Source organism: Pseudophryne corroboree, chromosome 2 (genome assembly GCF_028390025.1).
Source record: "Pseudophryne corroboree isolate aPseCor3 chromosome 2, aPseCor3.hap2, whole genome shotgun sequence".
Taxonomy (NCBI): domain Eukaryota; kingdom Metazoa; phylum Chordata; class Amphibia; order Anura; family Myobatrachidae; genus Pseudophryne; species Pseudophryne corroboree.
Genome location: NC_086445.1, coordinates 346,587,705 through 346,604,868, shown reverse-complemented (window position 1 = coordinate 346,604,868; position 17,164 = coordinate 346,587,705). Strand labels below are relative to the sequence as shown.

Here is a 17,164-nt window from a genome sequence, read left to right as displayed (position 1 = left end):
GGCCAGGTCCACAAACAGTGAACAATGGCCCTCATTCCGAGTTGTTCGCTTGCAAGCTGCTTTAAGCAGCATTGCACACGCTAAGCCGCCGCCTACTGGGAGTGAATCTTAGCATAGTAGATTTGCGAACGAAAGATTAGCAGATTTGCGAATAGAAATTTCTTAGCAGTTTCTGAGGAGCTCCACACTTACTCTGCCACTGCGATCAGTACAGTCCGTTTCGTTCCTGGTTTGACGTCACAAACACACCCAGCGTTCGCCCAGACACTCCCCCGTTTCTCCAGCCACTCCCGCGTTTTTCCCAGAAACGGCAGCGTTTTTTCGCACACACCCATAAAACGGCCAGTTTCTGCCCAGAAACACCCCCTTCCTGTCAATCACACTACGATCACCAGAACGAAGAAAAAACCTCGTAATGTCGTGAGTAAAATACCTAACTGCATAGCAAATTTACTTGGCGCAGTCGCACTGCGGACATTGCGCATGCGCATTAGCGACTAATCGCTCCGTTGCGAAAAAAAAATAACGAGCGATCAACTCGGAATGACCACCAATATCAGGCTCAGGTGACCCACACATATAACAATTTGTATTAGGGGCATCCCCTATACGGAATTTAAGTTCAGGCGTAAGATAGGATCTATGTAAAATATTTTGGTGCATTTCTGTGCACGATGCTGCGACTAGGTATTTATTTAGTTGAAGATATGCCTGTAATATCCTCTCCATAGTAAGCCCTGGAAGGTCTATTTGCAATCTCAACAGTCCCACTGTGCCAGAGTCAATACGGAGCTGAAAGCGCCATTGTGCATAGATATCAGAAGTGGTAAAAGGGGTCCCCAGCCTAGTACGTAACATTTTATCCAAATGACACCTCTTATTATTGTTATGTAGACTGTGTCTCACCTCTTGTACATAACTTGCAGCTTGCAAATATGCGAATAATGGTATTTGAAGAGAGGGGTGTTTCCTTTGTAGAACAGAATGAGGGAATGGGGTATATGAATCCAGGGGTAGAAATTGGACTACACATCGAAGCCCAACCAAGTTTCATGTTTTAAAGATCGAGGACGTCTTAATGGGAGGAAATTCTGGGTTTCCCCAAAATGGAGCAAAGCTAGATTCATCTCTGGATATCTTTTAGACTATGATGCATCATTCTCAAGGCCATATACGTGGAACTCAAAGGAAGAGTTGACTTTACCTATTCCGGCAGTGATTATGGAGTCACATGTAACAGAGACACTAAATTCCAGTCATGAATAAAATCTTGATCTACATGTCATTTTGTAAATACTTCAGGTTTATTGATCCAGTCTATCGCAATTCTTTAATTAGCTGCAATAGCGTATGTTTTGAGACACAGTAAATTAACCTCACGTGATTCCCTTTTTTGCCACATCTTATACAAAGATACTCTGGGGCGTTTGCCAGCCCAGATGAATTTCGTCAATTCTTTATTCAGTTTTGACACATCCTTTTTAGGAGGGATTGTAGGTAACATCTGTATAACTTAAAAGGGGGGCCTGGACTGCACATCCTATTACTAAAGATATCAAGAGGTGCTATCATGCTGAGGCTTCTAATACTATGCTGGAGGAAGAGAGATGCAGATGCACACTCCTAGCACTAAGAACACTGATAGTAAAAATAACTTAAATAAACCCTCACAATTAACATGGAGTATAATTGAAGTTCTTAGCACACATTTGCGCAAATATGCGGGCCCATGTACCGCGGCCAGGTGACTTCATCACATGGGTCCCTAACATTCCTAATACTATCACATTCTATAAATTTATACAGGACTTACCTCTAAATAGGGCCTTATCAATGTGTGATCTGAAATGCAGGAACCCAGCTAATTAAAACACCTGAGGGTGAATGGGAGGAGTGCCAATTCAGAGGAAGGAAGCCTTGCCTTCCAGTGTACAATATATACAGGGCCGGCGCCACCACTAGGGAGCTTTAGGCAGCTGCCTATGGGCGCCGGCCACTTGAGGGCGGCAGCTCACGCTGCCGATGAATGCTTCCCTTACTGAAGAGGAGTATGACAAGTGTTGCTGGCTGCAGAGAGGAGCGGAAGACAGTTGCTATAGCAACTGTAATAATAGCCGGCAGCACGCTGCTTACTCTATGTGCATAGAGTATTAGCGCAGCTGCCGTTGGGTTACACTCACACTGTCAAGGCGGCCGCGGCATCCCTGCAGCACTGACAGTGTGAGTGTTAACCCATTGGCAGCGGCTCTAATACTCTATGTGTACATAGAGTAAGCAGCGTGCTGTCGGCTATTATTACAGTTGCTATAGCAACTGTCTTCCGCTCCTCTCTGCAGCCAGCAACACTTTTCATACTCCCCCCCCCCCCACGAACTCGTTCCACATATTACACCCGCCCGCTGCTGTGTGTGCGCTGCAGCTGGAGCTCTGCTTCCCTCCTCCACCCGCTATTTCCTGGATTAGATGGCTGCAGTCTCTTCCTCCTTCATGGTTCCCCTGCCCGCTCCCACATTGCAGCTCCCTGTAACAGACGGCTGCCCGCTCCCACATGGCCTCTCCCTGCAACAGAGCACTGCAGCCTCCACCCCTCCTCCGGTGCTCCGGTACCAGCTCCCACATCCTGCAATGGCGGTCAGACCCAAGAGACTACCACACACAACGGACTTGCGCTGTGCTGTCCTGTCCAGGTAAAGGTGTGTGTGTGTGGTGGGCTTTGTTTCAGTGTGTGTTTGTGTATTTCGAGGGGGGAGGGTTGGGGGTGTTTGTCATCTATTTTAGTGGTGGAGGAACCCACAACCTTGTTGCCCCTGGGCCCCCATCAGTCTTAAGGCCCCTACACACTGGCCGATATATCGTCCGTTCTCTTGAACGGCCGATATATCGCGGGACTGTCGGTCAGTGTGTACGGGCGATATGTCTGTGAACTCCGTCGTTCACAGGCGTATTGCGTTGGCCCCGCAGCACAGCCGACGGCCAATATATCTACTGATATATTGGCGTGTCTCTGTGTGTGTACGGGCAACCAGCCGCCCGCCCGTACACATGCTGCGGCGGCCGGCGGTGATTGACAGCTGAACTGGGCGGGCGTATACACACGCCCACCCAGTTCATGACATCAGTCCCCGACGGATCGGGCAGTGTGTATGCTCAACACACTGCCCGATCCGTCCATAGATATATCTGCCGATCATCTTGATTGGCAGATATATCTGCCAGTGTATACCCACCATTAATCCTGCCCTGGAGGGGGGAAATACTTAAGGGGTGGGGAGGATCATTAAATCTATACAGTAAAGGGTGGGGGTGAGGGTAGATCTTACAATATATAAGAGGTAGAGGTGAAGGGTTGCTGGAAGGGGGAAAGGAAAGACATACATGTATATGTAGAACACCTGCAGCAATCTGTCTTGAGGTTCCCACTAAGGAGGGTATTCAATTAGTGCAGTTTTTTCGTCTAAAAATTGCACTTATCGCCCTTTTGTAGGTTGAATTCACAATCAACCTATTCAAAGCCTGTTCCAATTTTTCAACTTGTCGAAAAATCCGCCCGGGAGAACATTTGCTGAATTTGCGGGTGTTTTCAACAGTTTTTGGTCCGTTTTTGACCATGCCGATTCAACAAATTAAATTTTTTTAAAGGTATGTCAAAAATGGAGCAAAACCTGTCAAACGCCCGCTATTGAATACCCAACGGACGAATTAGTGCTGATTTTCCGACTGTCAGAAAACTTAGCACTAATTTAATATCCCCCTAAGAGTCAGCTGGACAGGATGTACGAACAGGAAAATGCAATAAAAACACGTTTTTTGGGTTTTACCGCAATTACTGTATGTACTAAGACTCAGTGTGTGGATTGGGGGGGGGGGGGGGGGGGCAGCAGCAGGCTGAAATTTTGCCTAGGGTGTCAAGAAACCTTGCACCGGCCCTGAATATATACACAAATATAGTGGAAAAAAGGGGGGACCTGGACTGCATATCCTATCATGCTGAGGCGTCTAATACTATGCTGGAGGAAGAGAGGTGCAGATGCACACTCTTAGTAAGTATTAGGAATGTTAGGGACCCATGTGATGAAGTCACCTGGCCACGGTACATGGGCCCGCATATTTGCACAAATGTGTGCTAAGAACTTCAATTATACTCCATGTTAATTGTGAGGGTTTATTTCAATAATTTTTACTATCAGTGTTCTTAGTGCTAAGAGTGTGCATCTGCATCTCTCTTCCTCCAGCATAACATCTGTATAACGTATAGAAACCTTGGGAAACAGATCATCTTGTAAAGATGACTTCTTCCATAATAAGACAATGGTAGATGAGCCCATTTTGAAAATTTTAAAAATGTCCTGGAGAATAGAGGGTCAAAGTTCACTCAATACTGTAGCAAAAATGGAATGTAAGGCTGGGATTGCCGTCTTCGGGTTTGCTATATATAACGAGTCATCGGCAAACGCTGAAAATTTTATTTCTGAGTGTACCATTTGAATACCTTTCCAGTGTGGTTCCCTTGAAAAGTGTCTAAGGAGAGGGTCCAGGGCTGTAGTAAGCAATAGTGGGGAAAACGGGCAACCCTGCCTTGTGCCCCGAGATAAGCCAAAAGAGCGTGTATTATAATTATTAATAGTTAAGAAACCTGAGGGTGAATGGTACAAAGCGTTAAATATATGAATACATTCTGGCCCAAAACTTTGTAAATGAAATAAGTTAAAAGGTCTCTATTTAATAAGAAATTTATTTTTGTATCCTTACAGGCTGATATTTGGTCATTGGGTATAACTGCTATAGAACTTGCTAAAGGAGAACCCCCTCATTCCGAACTGCATCCTATGAAAGTGTTGTTCCACATTCCCAAAAGCAACCCTCCCACACTTGAAGGAAACTACAGCAAACTCCTGAAAGAATTTGTGGAAGTTTGCCTAAACAAAGAACCTAGTTTTGTAAGTTTTGAAAGCATGTTTGTTGTTACACATTTCCACACCCTGACTTATTACTAATATTATTTATATTGTTTTACATCCACGTCCTATTTCCATTAATGTTCTTCTGCATACTGCATGGTGACGGCAATCCCTGAGAAATGTTTTCCTTTTCTAAGGCTGCGATGTTCCCCTGTCCTACTAATTACTGAAAGCTGTTTTAGTATACAAATCATGTTTTCTATTAATCAACCTTATTAGTGTCACACAGAATTCAGGAACATATAGCAATTGTTTTGTGTTTTTTTTCTTACCTATATATACATATACGTACTGTGTGAATCCCCCCCAACTGATTGGTGATATCATATACTACTGTACTTGTTACTTGAGCTAACTAATGAATTACTATTGTAATTTTAGGTGATTAGAATCCTTATGATATTAAGTATAGTATATGTCTATGCTATTCACTATGGCTGGAGCATCCTCCATATCTGATCCTTCTGAATGGTTTCTATTATGCTGTGCTAGGGCTGGATTATTTCAAGTTTCACATTTGACTAAATGATTGGATGTACTGTTCTCCTGCCAATTTGAAAGGTTTTCAAGGCCAATGAATTCACTCCATACAAAAAAAAAAAAAAAAAAAAAAAAACCCACACGTAAAAAGTCACATTATGCCTTTGATTGCAACAAATTTTGATTGGCCTCAATAAAAGGTTACGTTGCTTGATATGCTGAAATAGAATTTGGTGTAGGGTAGGAGGCACCTGTTTGCAATTGCACCATACATCTAAAATGTGTGGGTGCATTACCCATTTCTTGTAATCATTAACACACACGCGTCCTGTTCCTTGAACACATTTGATCACCTGACCTCTAACATACAACTTCTCTCCCCTACTTAACTTTGTAACACTTTCGCCCCCCCCCCCCCCCCCCCCACACACCTCTGTTTAAAAAAGAAAGGAAAGATCCTACTCTAGAGATCCCACAGTCACGTCTGCATTATCCTTCCCCTACTTGCTTATGGGCACCAAAGCCAGATTAAAATGGGGATGCAGGGCATACTGTACCCCGGGCCCCCTTTGTCAGGCCACCCCAGCCATATCACACTGACAACACTAGTTTTCCCTTTTATGCAGCAGCAGAACCAGGCAGCTGGAATGCAAGCAGGACAGTATGCAGTGCAGACAGACACAGGAGTATCAGGTTTCATGAGGTACCAACGGAACTTTCCGACCAGAGGAGAGATAGGAGCAGAGCCGGCCCTAACCAATATGATGCCCTAGGCAAGATTTTGGCTGGTGCCCCCTAGCACCACCGCTGGTTCCGCCTCTGACCTTGCACCTCTTTCCTAGCACCATCACCCCTCACCCATAGCAGTCCTTATTTTGGTGTTTGTACCCCCTATATTTTAAATAGGAACAGTTCGCACATTTGGTGCACAGCCCAAAAAGGGGGGTGTTTTTGCTGGTAAGGGGCATGGCCACACACAGTAGTAACCCCAATTCCAATTATGCCACACAGTACTGCAACTTTATTCACATATGATCATGCGATAGTGTCCATAATTCATATTACATCCCACAGTAGTATCACTTTACCTTATAAACGTTACTCCTCACAGTAGAGCCCCTTATTTACATTACGTCACACTGAATTGCTCTTTATTCACATTATACCACACCCTACTGCTCTTTATTCACACTAGACGACACAGTAGTGCCCTTTCTATACGCAACGCCACATAGTAGAGCACCTTATACACATAATGCCACACATTAGTAATGCATTTATACACAATTCCACACAGTAATGCCCCGTACACATATGAGACACATTATTAATGTCCTTATAAACATAATGCGCCTTACACATTATGACAACCTTTATTAATGCCCTTTGACACATACTGTCCCTTACACATATGCCACACATTTTTAATGCCCTTATACACATAATGACACACACAGTGCCCCCTACACATATGCCGCACATTATTAATGCCCTTATACACATAATGACACACACAGTGCCCCTTTACACATATGTTGCACATTATTAATGCATTTTTACATGACACACATAATGCTCCTTACTTATATTCTGAACACTACTGCACAACCAACCCACTCACATGCACACAGCACTCACACTGCCACTAACACTGTGACCTCTGCCTCAGGTTGGATACAGATGTGTCCTCAAAAATCTTTCCTCAATGCTAACGTCAGGCACATTTTTTTAATGAAAATGCATCTTATTTGCATTGCTATGTGGCTAGGATGCACAAGCAGCTTCTGCTGATTAAACTGATATGCAGCATCCCTATATACTGTGTGAGACTGTGGCTGTATCTGTATATGAAATTCTACACACACAATATAGGCATGCCGCATATCATTTTAATCAGGAGAAGCTGCTGATGCCCCTAGGCATATCAAATGCCCTAGGCAATTGCCTATGCTTATGGCCGGCTCTGGATAGGAGGGTGGAGAGAGCTGTAAGTGACACAGGGATCTCAGCTTCTCCTCCTCCCCACCTGGGTGTCTGGGTCCTGTGTAACCTGTTATCTAATGAGGGTCTAGGGAGAGAGACACAAAGAGTGCTCCTGAGTCCTATCCCAGTGTGTAAGCAGTATAGTTGCCGCTGCTATTCTTGCTTGTGACAAAATAAATTATAGATTTTATTTTTCCATGTGTATTTTCAGGTTATTTAAGTTGTCTTTGTTCCACTACAAGACAATTAAAATAGTTGTCTTTCAATTAGGTGATGCTACAAATAGTACCCAGGCATTATTAAACTATTAGTTTAAATCTAATATACACCATTAGTTTAAATGTAATATACACAATCCATAAATTTCAACATGACCCATTCCAGGAGGGACATTTCCTTTTTAAGTTAGATTGCAATCACCTGTGTTGAAACACCTTTCTTATCAATTAAATAGTTCAACACCGGTGATGCCAATCATATATTAAGAGGGATGTCCAGATAAAGAGTATTTTGTCCCTCCTGGAATGGGTCCTGTTGGGAGGTATGCACAAACTAATATACACCCACCCTTCCACCCTCCCCCCATCATAAGTGCCCTGGGCACCACCAAGGCTTAATCCGCCTCTGATGAGCACAATGAGGTGGCTTCCAGGCAGCAACAGCATTGGAGTTTAAACTCTTGAGATGAGAATTTGCTAATGTTTTTCCTACTGAAACAAAGCTCTGCAATAGCAACAGTCTAGCAGCAAATTATAGTGTAAGCAGTCTGATTCAGTGTCATAGGTCCCAATGGGAAGGGATCCATTTAATAGGGCACATATAGTGGAACCCCATGCCAGGACAGAAAGACTGCTATAGTATTTTGGTCGCTCTTTACCTGTCTTGCTTCAGTCCTCAGAAATGACTTTGCAGACCTCATGTAGTCACAGGTAATGCAGCCATCTTATGATCTACTGGATAAAGTGTAGACTTGTAACCTCAGCATGGTGGTGCTTATAAACTTGTGTAGCCACTGAGATTGGATATAGTTGCTATTGACCTTGGCTGGACCTGGGAGACTTACTCATGAGGTTCCAGTGCTACGAGTAAAATATAGTTTCTCTCACTCCTGAAAAGATTTTTTACGTTTCCATTGTTTTTTTTTTTTTTAAGAGACCAACAGCAAAGGAGCTTCTGAAGCACAAATTTATTGTGCGCAGTGCCAAGAAAACATCCTATTTAACAGACTTAATTGATAGGTACAAGCGGTGGAAGATGGAGCAAGGCCATGAGGCTTCCAGCTCAGACTCAGATGGGTATGTTTCAGTGTAAAGAGGCTCAGCAGCTGAAATGAATAAGATGAAAAAATGTTGTTACCTTGAAAAACTATGAGAATGAAAACTATTAAGAGTTCACCTTGAATATGGCAAACATTCAGGAACTAGTGACCTTTTCTACAGCAGTTTGTTTATGTATTTGGTCTACAGCGCCCCCTTCCCCCTCCCAAAGGGATTGTCTACCTAAAATAAAAACATAACTATGTAGAGTCTAAAGGGTACTACTTAGTGAAATATCCAAAATGCCTTCTCTGTTCTGGTGTGATGCTGACACCGTTCCCCTGTGGGTTCTTTAGATCTCTCAGGCAGTACTGCTGGAAAAATTGCACACTTACTTTATTTAACTGAAAGCTATACCTCAGAACTATTAATCACATTACAAGGTGGGTCACTGTAACTAAGGATCCAGCTACAAAGTTCAGTTCACTATGAGCCCAGTTCCTGGGTACAGAATGCTGAAGGCTAACAGGGAGAACAACATAGGTCCATGATCAAAAGCAAGTTCATGGGTCAAGCAGCAGTTTTACTCCATAAGAGTTGTATATATCACCACAGCAGACTTATCAGCGCAAAAATATATACTGTACTAAAATATTTTTGTCCCCCAACATGCCACCCAGTCCCCTTTCTCCATCCCCGCTGTACTTACCCTCTTACCTGTCTTATCTCGCCATTGGGGAGGATAACACGTGCCACAAGCTCCCACTACACGTATCGAAGACATGACAGCCATCCTTATATAGCTTTTGCTACTGCCATGGCAAGAAATGGGCTATTGTCATGCATGCATTGACTGGAAAGTGTTCATACCATTTGCAAACCTCCAAATAAGTGCACTATTGATTGTTATTGTGCTGTATACTGTCTGCTCATTGGCTTCAGAGTCTATACATATCCTGTATGCAGTTTGATGCATGCCATACCATAGTTGTAGGTCTGGACCATGCAATCTAAAGGTGAGATTTTTTTTCCTTACGATTTTGACTATATAGTCAAAATCGTAAGGAAAGTTAGTGCAGATTGCAAGGTGAAAGTCATCTTGCGATCCCAATGCATGGTCCCACGCAGTCGGTATCGCAAGCCTAGATAGACTGTGCAGGCAAGTCAATTTTGACTAGCTCGTAGAAAAGAAAGTCAAAATTGACACTTAACCAAAATCGGACAAAGCCAGTATCGCAAGCACAGTCATTATATAGTTACGATACCGACCTAGTCCCTATCGCACAGTGAGAATTGGGGTTAGCCGAATCTCACCGTGTGTATGCACCTTAAGCCCCCACTTCATGTTCTATGCGTTGAGCTGAACTACATTCTGTTCAGTCCTTCTCCACACATACAAAATTGAATTATATGCATTTTGTTTCCAGTGGAACTCGGTGTAGAACAGGGCATGAATGGGACCCTGCCATGGTCAGTCTTCACCATCTGTACTCTAAATGTAGGACATATGTGTAAAAGTATTCTGTGTGAAATTTCCTGCATCCAGCTTGTAGAAATAGGGCCAGTAGCATATGTCTTGTCTTCACTTCCATTCATTTAACTTGTGTATTTGAATGTGGGTGTTTAATTTTTTTTTTAAATTTTACATAAAGGGAAGAAGACGGACAAGCTTCAGGAGGAAGTGACAAGGGACCCTGGTACTTTACAATGGAAGAAGCAGATCTGAAGAAGATGCAGAACGGTGCAGCACAACTTGAGGAGTTAGAGGGCAGTGAGGTTGGTTAATTCATAGTGATCATATTTGTTACTTTTGTGTTTTTCTTTTTAAACAACTTTATTGGCAGATTCCACAGTAAATAATGATACGGTTCAAATTGGTGATTTCAAGAAGTTCCCCTCCAAATAGAAGTTATATACAGTATGGTGGGAGTGTACAGTCACTGTCATAGTGATCTTTCTTTTTTTTTTAACCAGAAATTAACATGATGAAGTTCCCTGAAGCTGAGCACTGACACACAGATATAGCATCTTCTTTCTAGAGCAGCGGTCGCCAACCCGTCGCTCGCGAGTGACGGGTAGCTCGGCACCGCTTCTTAAATAGCTCGCGGCGGCGGTGGGTGCATGCATATTAATATGGTGCCAGCCATCAGCCAATCAGAGCTCGCGCACCGGCTCCTGATTGGCTGGCGGTCCGCACCATATTTCAAATGGCCGCGCGGCGGAGACGTCAACTCAGCGTCGGGACTTCAGCAGCAGTGAGGACGGAACAGGAGACTGAGGCACGCCACGCACTGTGCTAGTGCCGGGCTCTCCTTTCCTCATCTCCTCCCCAGACACACACAAGAGAGTGGCGGCTGCGGGGGCAAAAATTGTGAGTACTATTGCATTTGGCACTGCAGGGGGGGGGGGGGGGGGCATTATTTGTGTATCTGGCACTGCAGGAGGGGGGGGGGGCATTATTTGTGTATCTGGCACTGCAGGGGGGGCATTATTTGTGTATCTGGCACTGCAGGAGGGGCATTATTTGTGTATCTGGCACTGCAGGAGGGGCATTATTTGTGTATCTTGCACTGCAGGAGGGGCATTATTTGTGTATCTGGCACTGCAGGGGGGGCATTATTTGTGTATCTGGCACTGCAGGAGGGGCATTATTTGTGTATCTTGCACTGCAGGAGGGGCATTATTTGTGTATCTGGCACTGCAGGGGGGGCATTATTTGTGTATCTGGCACTGCAGGAGGGGCATTATTTGTGTATCTTGCACTGCAGGAGGGGCATTATTTGTGTATCTGGCACTGCAGGGGGGGCATTATTTGTGTATCTGGCACTGCAGGAGGGGCATTATTTGTGTATCTGGCACTGCAGGGGGGGCATTATTTGTGTATCTGGCACTGCAGGGGGGGCATTATTTGTGTATCTGGCACTACAGGAGGGGGGGGACATTATTTGTGTATCTGGCACTGCAGGGGGGGCATTATTTGTGTATCTGGCACTGCAGGAGGGGCATTATTTGTGTATCTGGCACTGCAGGAGGGGCATTATTTGTGTATCTGGCACTGCAGGGGGGGCATTATTTGTGTATCTGGCACTGCAGGAGGGGCATTATTTGTGTATCTGGCACTGCAGGAGGGGCATTATTTGTGTATCTGGCACTGCAGGAGGGGCATTATTTGTGTATCTGGCACTGCAGGAGGGGCATTATTTGTGTATCTGGCACTGCAGGAGGGGCATTATTTGTGTATCTGGCACTACAGGAGGGGGGGGGGGGACATTATTTGTGTATCTGGCACTGCAGGGGGGGCATTATTTGTGTATCTGGCACTGCAGGAGGGGCATTATTTGTGTATCTGGCACTGCAGGAGGGGCATTATTTGTGTATCTGGTACTGCAGGAGGGGCATTATTTGTGTATCTGGCACTGCAGGAGGGGCATTATTTGTGTATCTGGCACTGCAGGGGGGGGCATTATTTGTGTATCTGGCGCTGCAGGAGGGGCATTATTTGTGTATCTGGCACTGCAGGAGGGGCATTATTTGTGTATCTGGCACTGCAGGAGGGGCATTATTTGTGTATCTGGCACTGCAGGAGGGGCATTATTTGTGTATCTGACACTGCAGGAGGGGCATTATTTGTGTATCTGGCACTGCAGGGGGGGGGCATTATTTGTGTATCTGGCACTGCAGGAGGGGCATTATTTGTGTATCTGGCACTGCAGGAGGGGCATTATTTGTGTATCTGGCACTGCAGGGGGGGGGGCATTATTTGTGTATCTGGCACTGCAGGAGGGGCATTATTTGTGTATCTGGCACTGCAGGAGGGGCATTATTTGTGTATCTGGCACTGCAGGAGGGGCATTATTTGTGTATCTGGCACTGCAGGAGGGGCATTATTTGTGTATCTGACACTGCAGGAGGGGCATTATTTGTGTATCTGGCGCTGCTGGGGGGCATTATTTGTGTGTCTGGCACTGCAGGAGGGGCATTATTTGTGTATCTGGCACTGCAGGAGGGGCATTATTTGTGTATCTGGCACTGCAGGGGGGGCATTATTTGTGTATCTGGCACTGCAGGAGGGGCATTATTTGTGTATCTGGCACTGCAGGAGGGGCATTATTTGTGTGTCTGGCACTGCAGGGGGGGGCATTATTTGTGTATCTGGCACTGCAGGAGGGGCATTATTTGTGTATCTGGCACTGCAGGAGGGGCATTATTTGTGTATCTGGCACTGCAGGAGGGGCATTATTTGTGTATCTGGCACTGCAGGAGGGGCATTATTTGTGTATCTGACACTGCAGGAGGGGCATTATTTGTGTATCTGGCGCTGCTGGGGGGCATTATTTGTGTGTCTGGCACTGCAGGAGGGGCATTATTTGTGTATCTGGCACTGCAGGAGGGGCATTATTTGTGTATCTGGCACTGCAGGGGGGGCATTATTTGTGTATCTGGCACTGCAGGAGGGGCATTATTTGTGTATCTGGCACTGCAGGAGGGGCATTATTTGTGTATCTGGCACTGCAGGAGGGGCATTATTTGTGTATCTGGCGCTGCTGGGGGGCATTATTTGTGTGTCTGGCACTGCAGGAGGGGCATTATTTGTGTATCTGACACTGCAGGAGGGGCATTATTTGTGTATATGGCACTGCAGGAGGGGCATTATTTGTGTATCTGGCGCTGCAGGAGGGGCATTATTTGTGTATCTGGCGCTGCAGGAGGGGCATTATTTGTGTATCTGGCACTGCTGGGGGCATTATTTGTGTATCTGGCACTGCTGGGGGCATTATTTGTGTATCTGGCACTGCAGGAGGGGCATTATTTGTGTATCTGGCACTGCTGGGGGCATTATTTGTGTATCTGGCACTGCAGGAGGGGCATTATTTGTGTATCTGGCGCTGCTGGGGGGCATTATTTGTGTGTCTGGCACTGCAGGAGGGGCATTATTTGTGTATCTGACACTGCAGGAGGGCATTATTTGTGTATCTGGCGCTGCAGGAGGGGCATTATTTGTGTATCTGGCGCTGCTGGGGGAATTATTTGTGTATCTGGCACTGCTGGGGGCATTATTTGTGTATCTGGCACTGCTGGGGGCATTATTTGTGTATCTGGCACAGGAATGCGTGCGCATTGAGGGGAGGGGGTAGCTCTTCCAGAGGTTTTATTTTCTGAAAGTAGCTCACACCCCAATTAAGGTTAGAGACTACTACTCTAGAGCATTCAGGCCAGATTTTTATTTTTCTACTTTTTTTACATTTCTCCACTTTTAATATCAAAGGCATTTTAAGCGGACAGGCAACTATGTTCAGTGGAACATGTCAAGGCTGCCTAATCTCCCCACTCCTCTTCAATCTGGCTCTTTATCCACTCCCTATTCTCCACTTCATACCATGTTTTGAGGGGAGTGCTTTGGGTGGGACCAAGGTCACGGCTTTTGCTTATGATGATCTTTTGCTGCATATTTCAAACCCTTCCTGTTCTCTCCCCCTTATATTGTATAAACTACAGGAATTTGGATTTCTGCAGCAGGGTACATTGTGGGTGTAGAGTGGATCATGATCCAGAGACACAAACCTGCTAAAGCTTTAGGCTGTCCCAGGATGCATTGGGGCTTCTTCTATAACCCCGCCTCCAAGCACTGTGAGCTCCGTTTCGAGTTGGTGCCTGCAGCATCAGGTCACTTAACAGGGGGGCTGCACTGAGCAGCCATGCAAAGCTTTCTAAGAAGACTTCAAGGGCCGCAGCGCTGATGTGTCAGCGTGACATTTAGTGCTGCGGCTCAATCACCTTCCAAGCGGCGTCGCATACTCCCGCGACTGTTCCCGGGTACTTGTGGCGGAGACTCACCGGATTTAGGCACACGGTCGCATACGCTCTCCTGGTTCACGTGGCAGCTATGGGGAGGAGGTAAGAGGGTCCCCCAGGTGGGATCCGCCATTAAATAATGCTCCTGTCGTGGTCTAGGGAGATGGACCGCGACGCTGGCGTGGACACTTTCACCGAGCAGGAACCACACTAGACCACCGGGGTGTATTGAGTACAGGTCGGGTGTAATAACACCCCATTTAATAAGGCTCACAGTACCCGGGGTGGAAGTCTAGCATAGGGGAGGTGGCGCTTGACCTGTAGCCCCTCCCCCGGCCCAGGGCGCCATCTACTGCAGATTTTCCGCGGCCCTGCAGCTGCCTCATACTCTCCCTCACTCCCTGGCTGAGATGCTTGGTGCCATCTTCTAAGCATAGCTGCGGCTAGTCTCCGGGACTGCAGGGCAAGGTCTCCCTCGTAAAGCCGCCTGTACACAGCGCTGTGACTTTACAAACTCTTGAGTATTCTACATGTCTTTATACAGACAGCGTTAGTTAAGAAAGAGTGTACCTATTACAGGATATATTGTACAAATATACACCTCCGGTATAGGACCGCACTGTGTTTTATTTATATGTATATACTGTATGTACTGTGTGTGTGTGTGTGTGTGTGTGTGTGTGTGTGTGTGTGTGTGTGTATATATGTGTATATATATATATATATATATATATATATATGTGTGTATATATATATATATATATATACTGCTCAAAAAAATAAAGGGAACACTTAAACAACACATCCTAGAGCTGGATGAATGAAATATTCTTATTAAATACTTTGTTCTTTACATAGTTGTATGTGCTGACAACAAAATCACACAAAAATTATCAATGGAAATCAAATTTATTAACCCATGGAGGTCTGGATTTGGAGTCACACTCAAAATTAAAGTGGAAAAACACACTACAGGCTGATCCAACTTTGATGTAATGTCCTTAAAACAAGTCAAAATGAGGCTCAGTAGTGTGTGTGGCCTCCACGTGCCTGTATGACCTCCCTACAACGCCTGGGCATGCCCCAGATGAGGTGGCGGATGGTCTCCTGAGGGATCTCCTCCCAGACCTGGACTAAAGCATCCTCCAACTCCTTGACAGTCTGTGGTGCAACGTGGCGTTGGTGGATGGAGCGAGACATGATGTCCCAGATGTGCTCACTTGGATTCATGTCTGGGGAACGGGCGAGCCAGTCCATAGCATCAATGCCTTCGTCTTGCAGGAACTGCTGACACACTCCAGCCACATGAGGTCTAGCATTGTCTTGCATTAGGAGGAACCCAGGGCCAACTGCACCAGCATATGGTCTCACAAGGGGTCTGAGGATCTCATCTCGGTACCTAATGGCAGTCAGGCTACCTCTGGCGAGCACATGGAGGGCTGTGCGGCCCCCCAAAGAAATGCCACCCCACACCATTACTGACCCACTGCCAGACCGGTCATGCTGGAGGATGTTGCAGGCAGAAGAACATTCTCCTTGGCGTCTCCAGACTCTGTCACATCTGTCACATGTGCTCAGTGAGAACCTGCTTTCATCCCTGAAGAGCACAGGGCGCCAGTGGCGAATTTGCCAATCTTGGTGTTCTCTGGCAAATGCCAAACGTCCTGCACGGTGTTGGGCTGTAAGCAGAACCCCGACCTGTGGACGTCGGGCCCTCATACAACCCTCATGGAGTCTGTTTCTGATCATTTGAGTAGACACATGCATATTTGTGGTTGCTGGAGGTCATTTTGCAGGGCTTTGGCAGTGCTCCTCCTGTTCCTCCTTGCACAAAGGCGGAGGTAGCGGTCCTGCTGCTGGGTTGTTGCCCTCCTACGGCCTCCTCCGTGTCTCCTGATGTACTGGCCTGTCTCCTGGTAGCGCCTCCATGCTCTGGACACTACGCTGACAGACACAGCAAATCTTCTTGCCACAGCTCGCATTGATGTGCCATCCTGGATGAGCTGCACTACCTGAGCCACTTGTGTGGGTTGTAGACTCCGTCTCATGCTACCACTAGAGTGAAAGCACCGCCAGCTTTCAAAAATGACCAAAACATCAGCCAGAAAGCATAGGAGCTGAGAAGTGGTTTGTGGTCACCACCTGCAGAACAACTCCTTTATTGTGGGTGTCTTGCTAATTGCCTATAATTTCCACCTGTTGTCTATTCCATTTGCACAACAGCATGTGAAATTGATTGTCAATCAGTGTTGCTTCCTAAGTGGACAGTTTGATTTCACAGAAGTGTGATTGACTTGGAGTTACATTGTGTTGTTTAAGTGTTCCCTTTATTTTTTTGAGCAGTGTGTGTATCTCTCTCTCTCTCTCTCTCTCTCTCTATGGGGTATATTCAATTGAAGTCGGATCCATTCCGACATTCATTTGTCGAAATGGATCTGACCTTGGCTATTCAATGCAATCTCAATTCGACTTTAAAAAAAGTCGAATTGAGATGCGGGAGATGAGACGGGGGAGAGCCGCACTACAGCAGTGTAGCCTGAGTATGTATCACAGCCGCCTCTCACAGCAGCGTCCACCTGGCTCCAGCAAGCGAGACCTCTGAACTGTCCTTTGTTCCCCACATTCAATCTTTCTCAAGATCATGTTACATACATCTAAGAAACATATCCAAAATACAACCATACCTTACACAAG

The 17,164-nt window shown here is 45.8% G+C and overlaps 1 protein-coding gene across 2 annotated transcripts in view; it reads left to right on the top strand.

Moving 5' to 3' along the window:
* The window catches only part of STK24 (serine/threonine kinase 24), a 160,571-nt gene that overhangs the window by 130,189 nt on the left and 13,218 nt on the right, over positions 1–17,164 (top strand). For both annotated transcript variants that reach the window (XM_063953064.1, XM_063953063.1), the window contains exons 6-8: positions 4,752–4,937; positions 8,574–8,716; positions 10,330–10,453. In XM_063953064.1, coding sequence (XP_063809134.1) covers positions 4,752–4,937; positions 8,574–8,716; positions 10,330–10,453 — 453 coding nt within the window. The remainder of the gene's footprint in view (positions 1–4,751; positions 4,938–8,573; positions 8,717–10,329; positions 10,454–17,164) is intronic.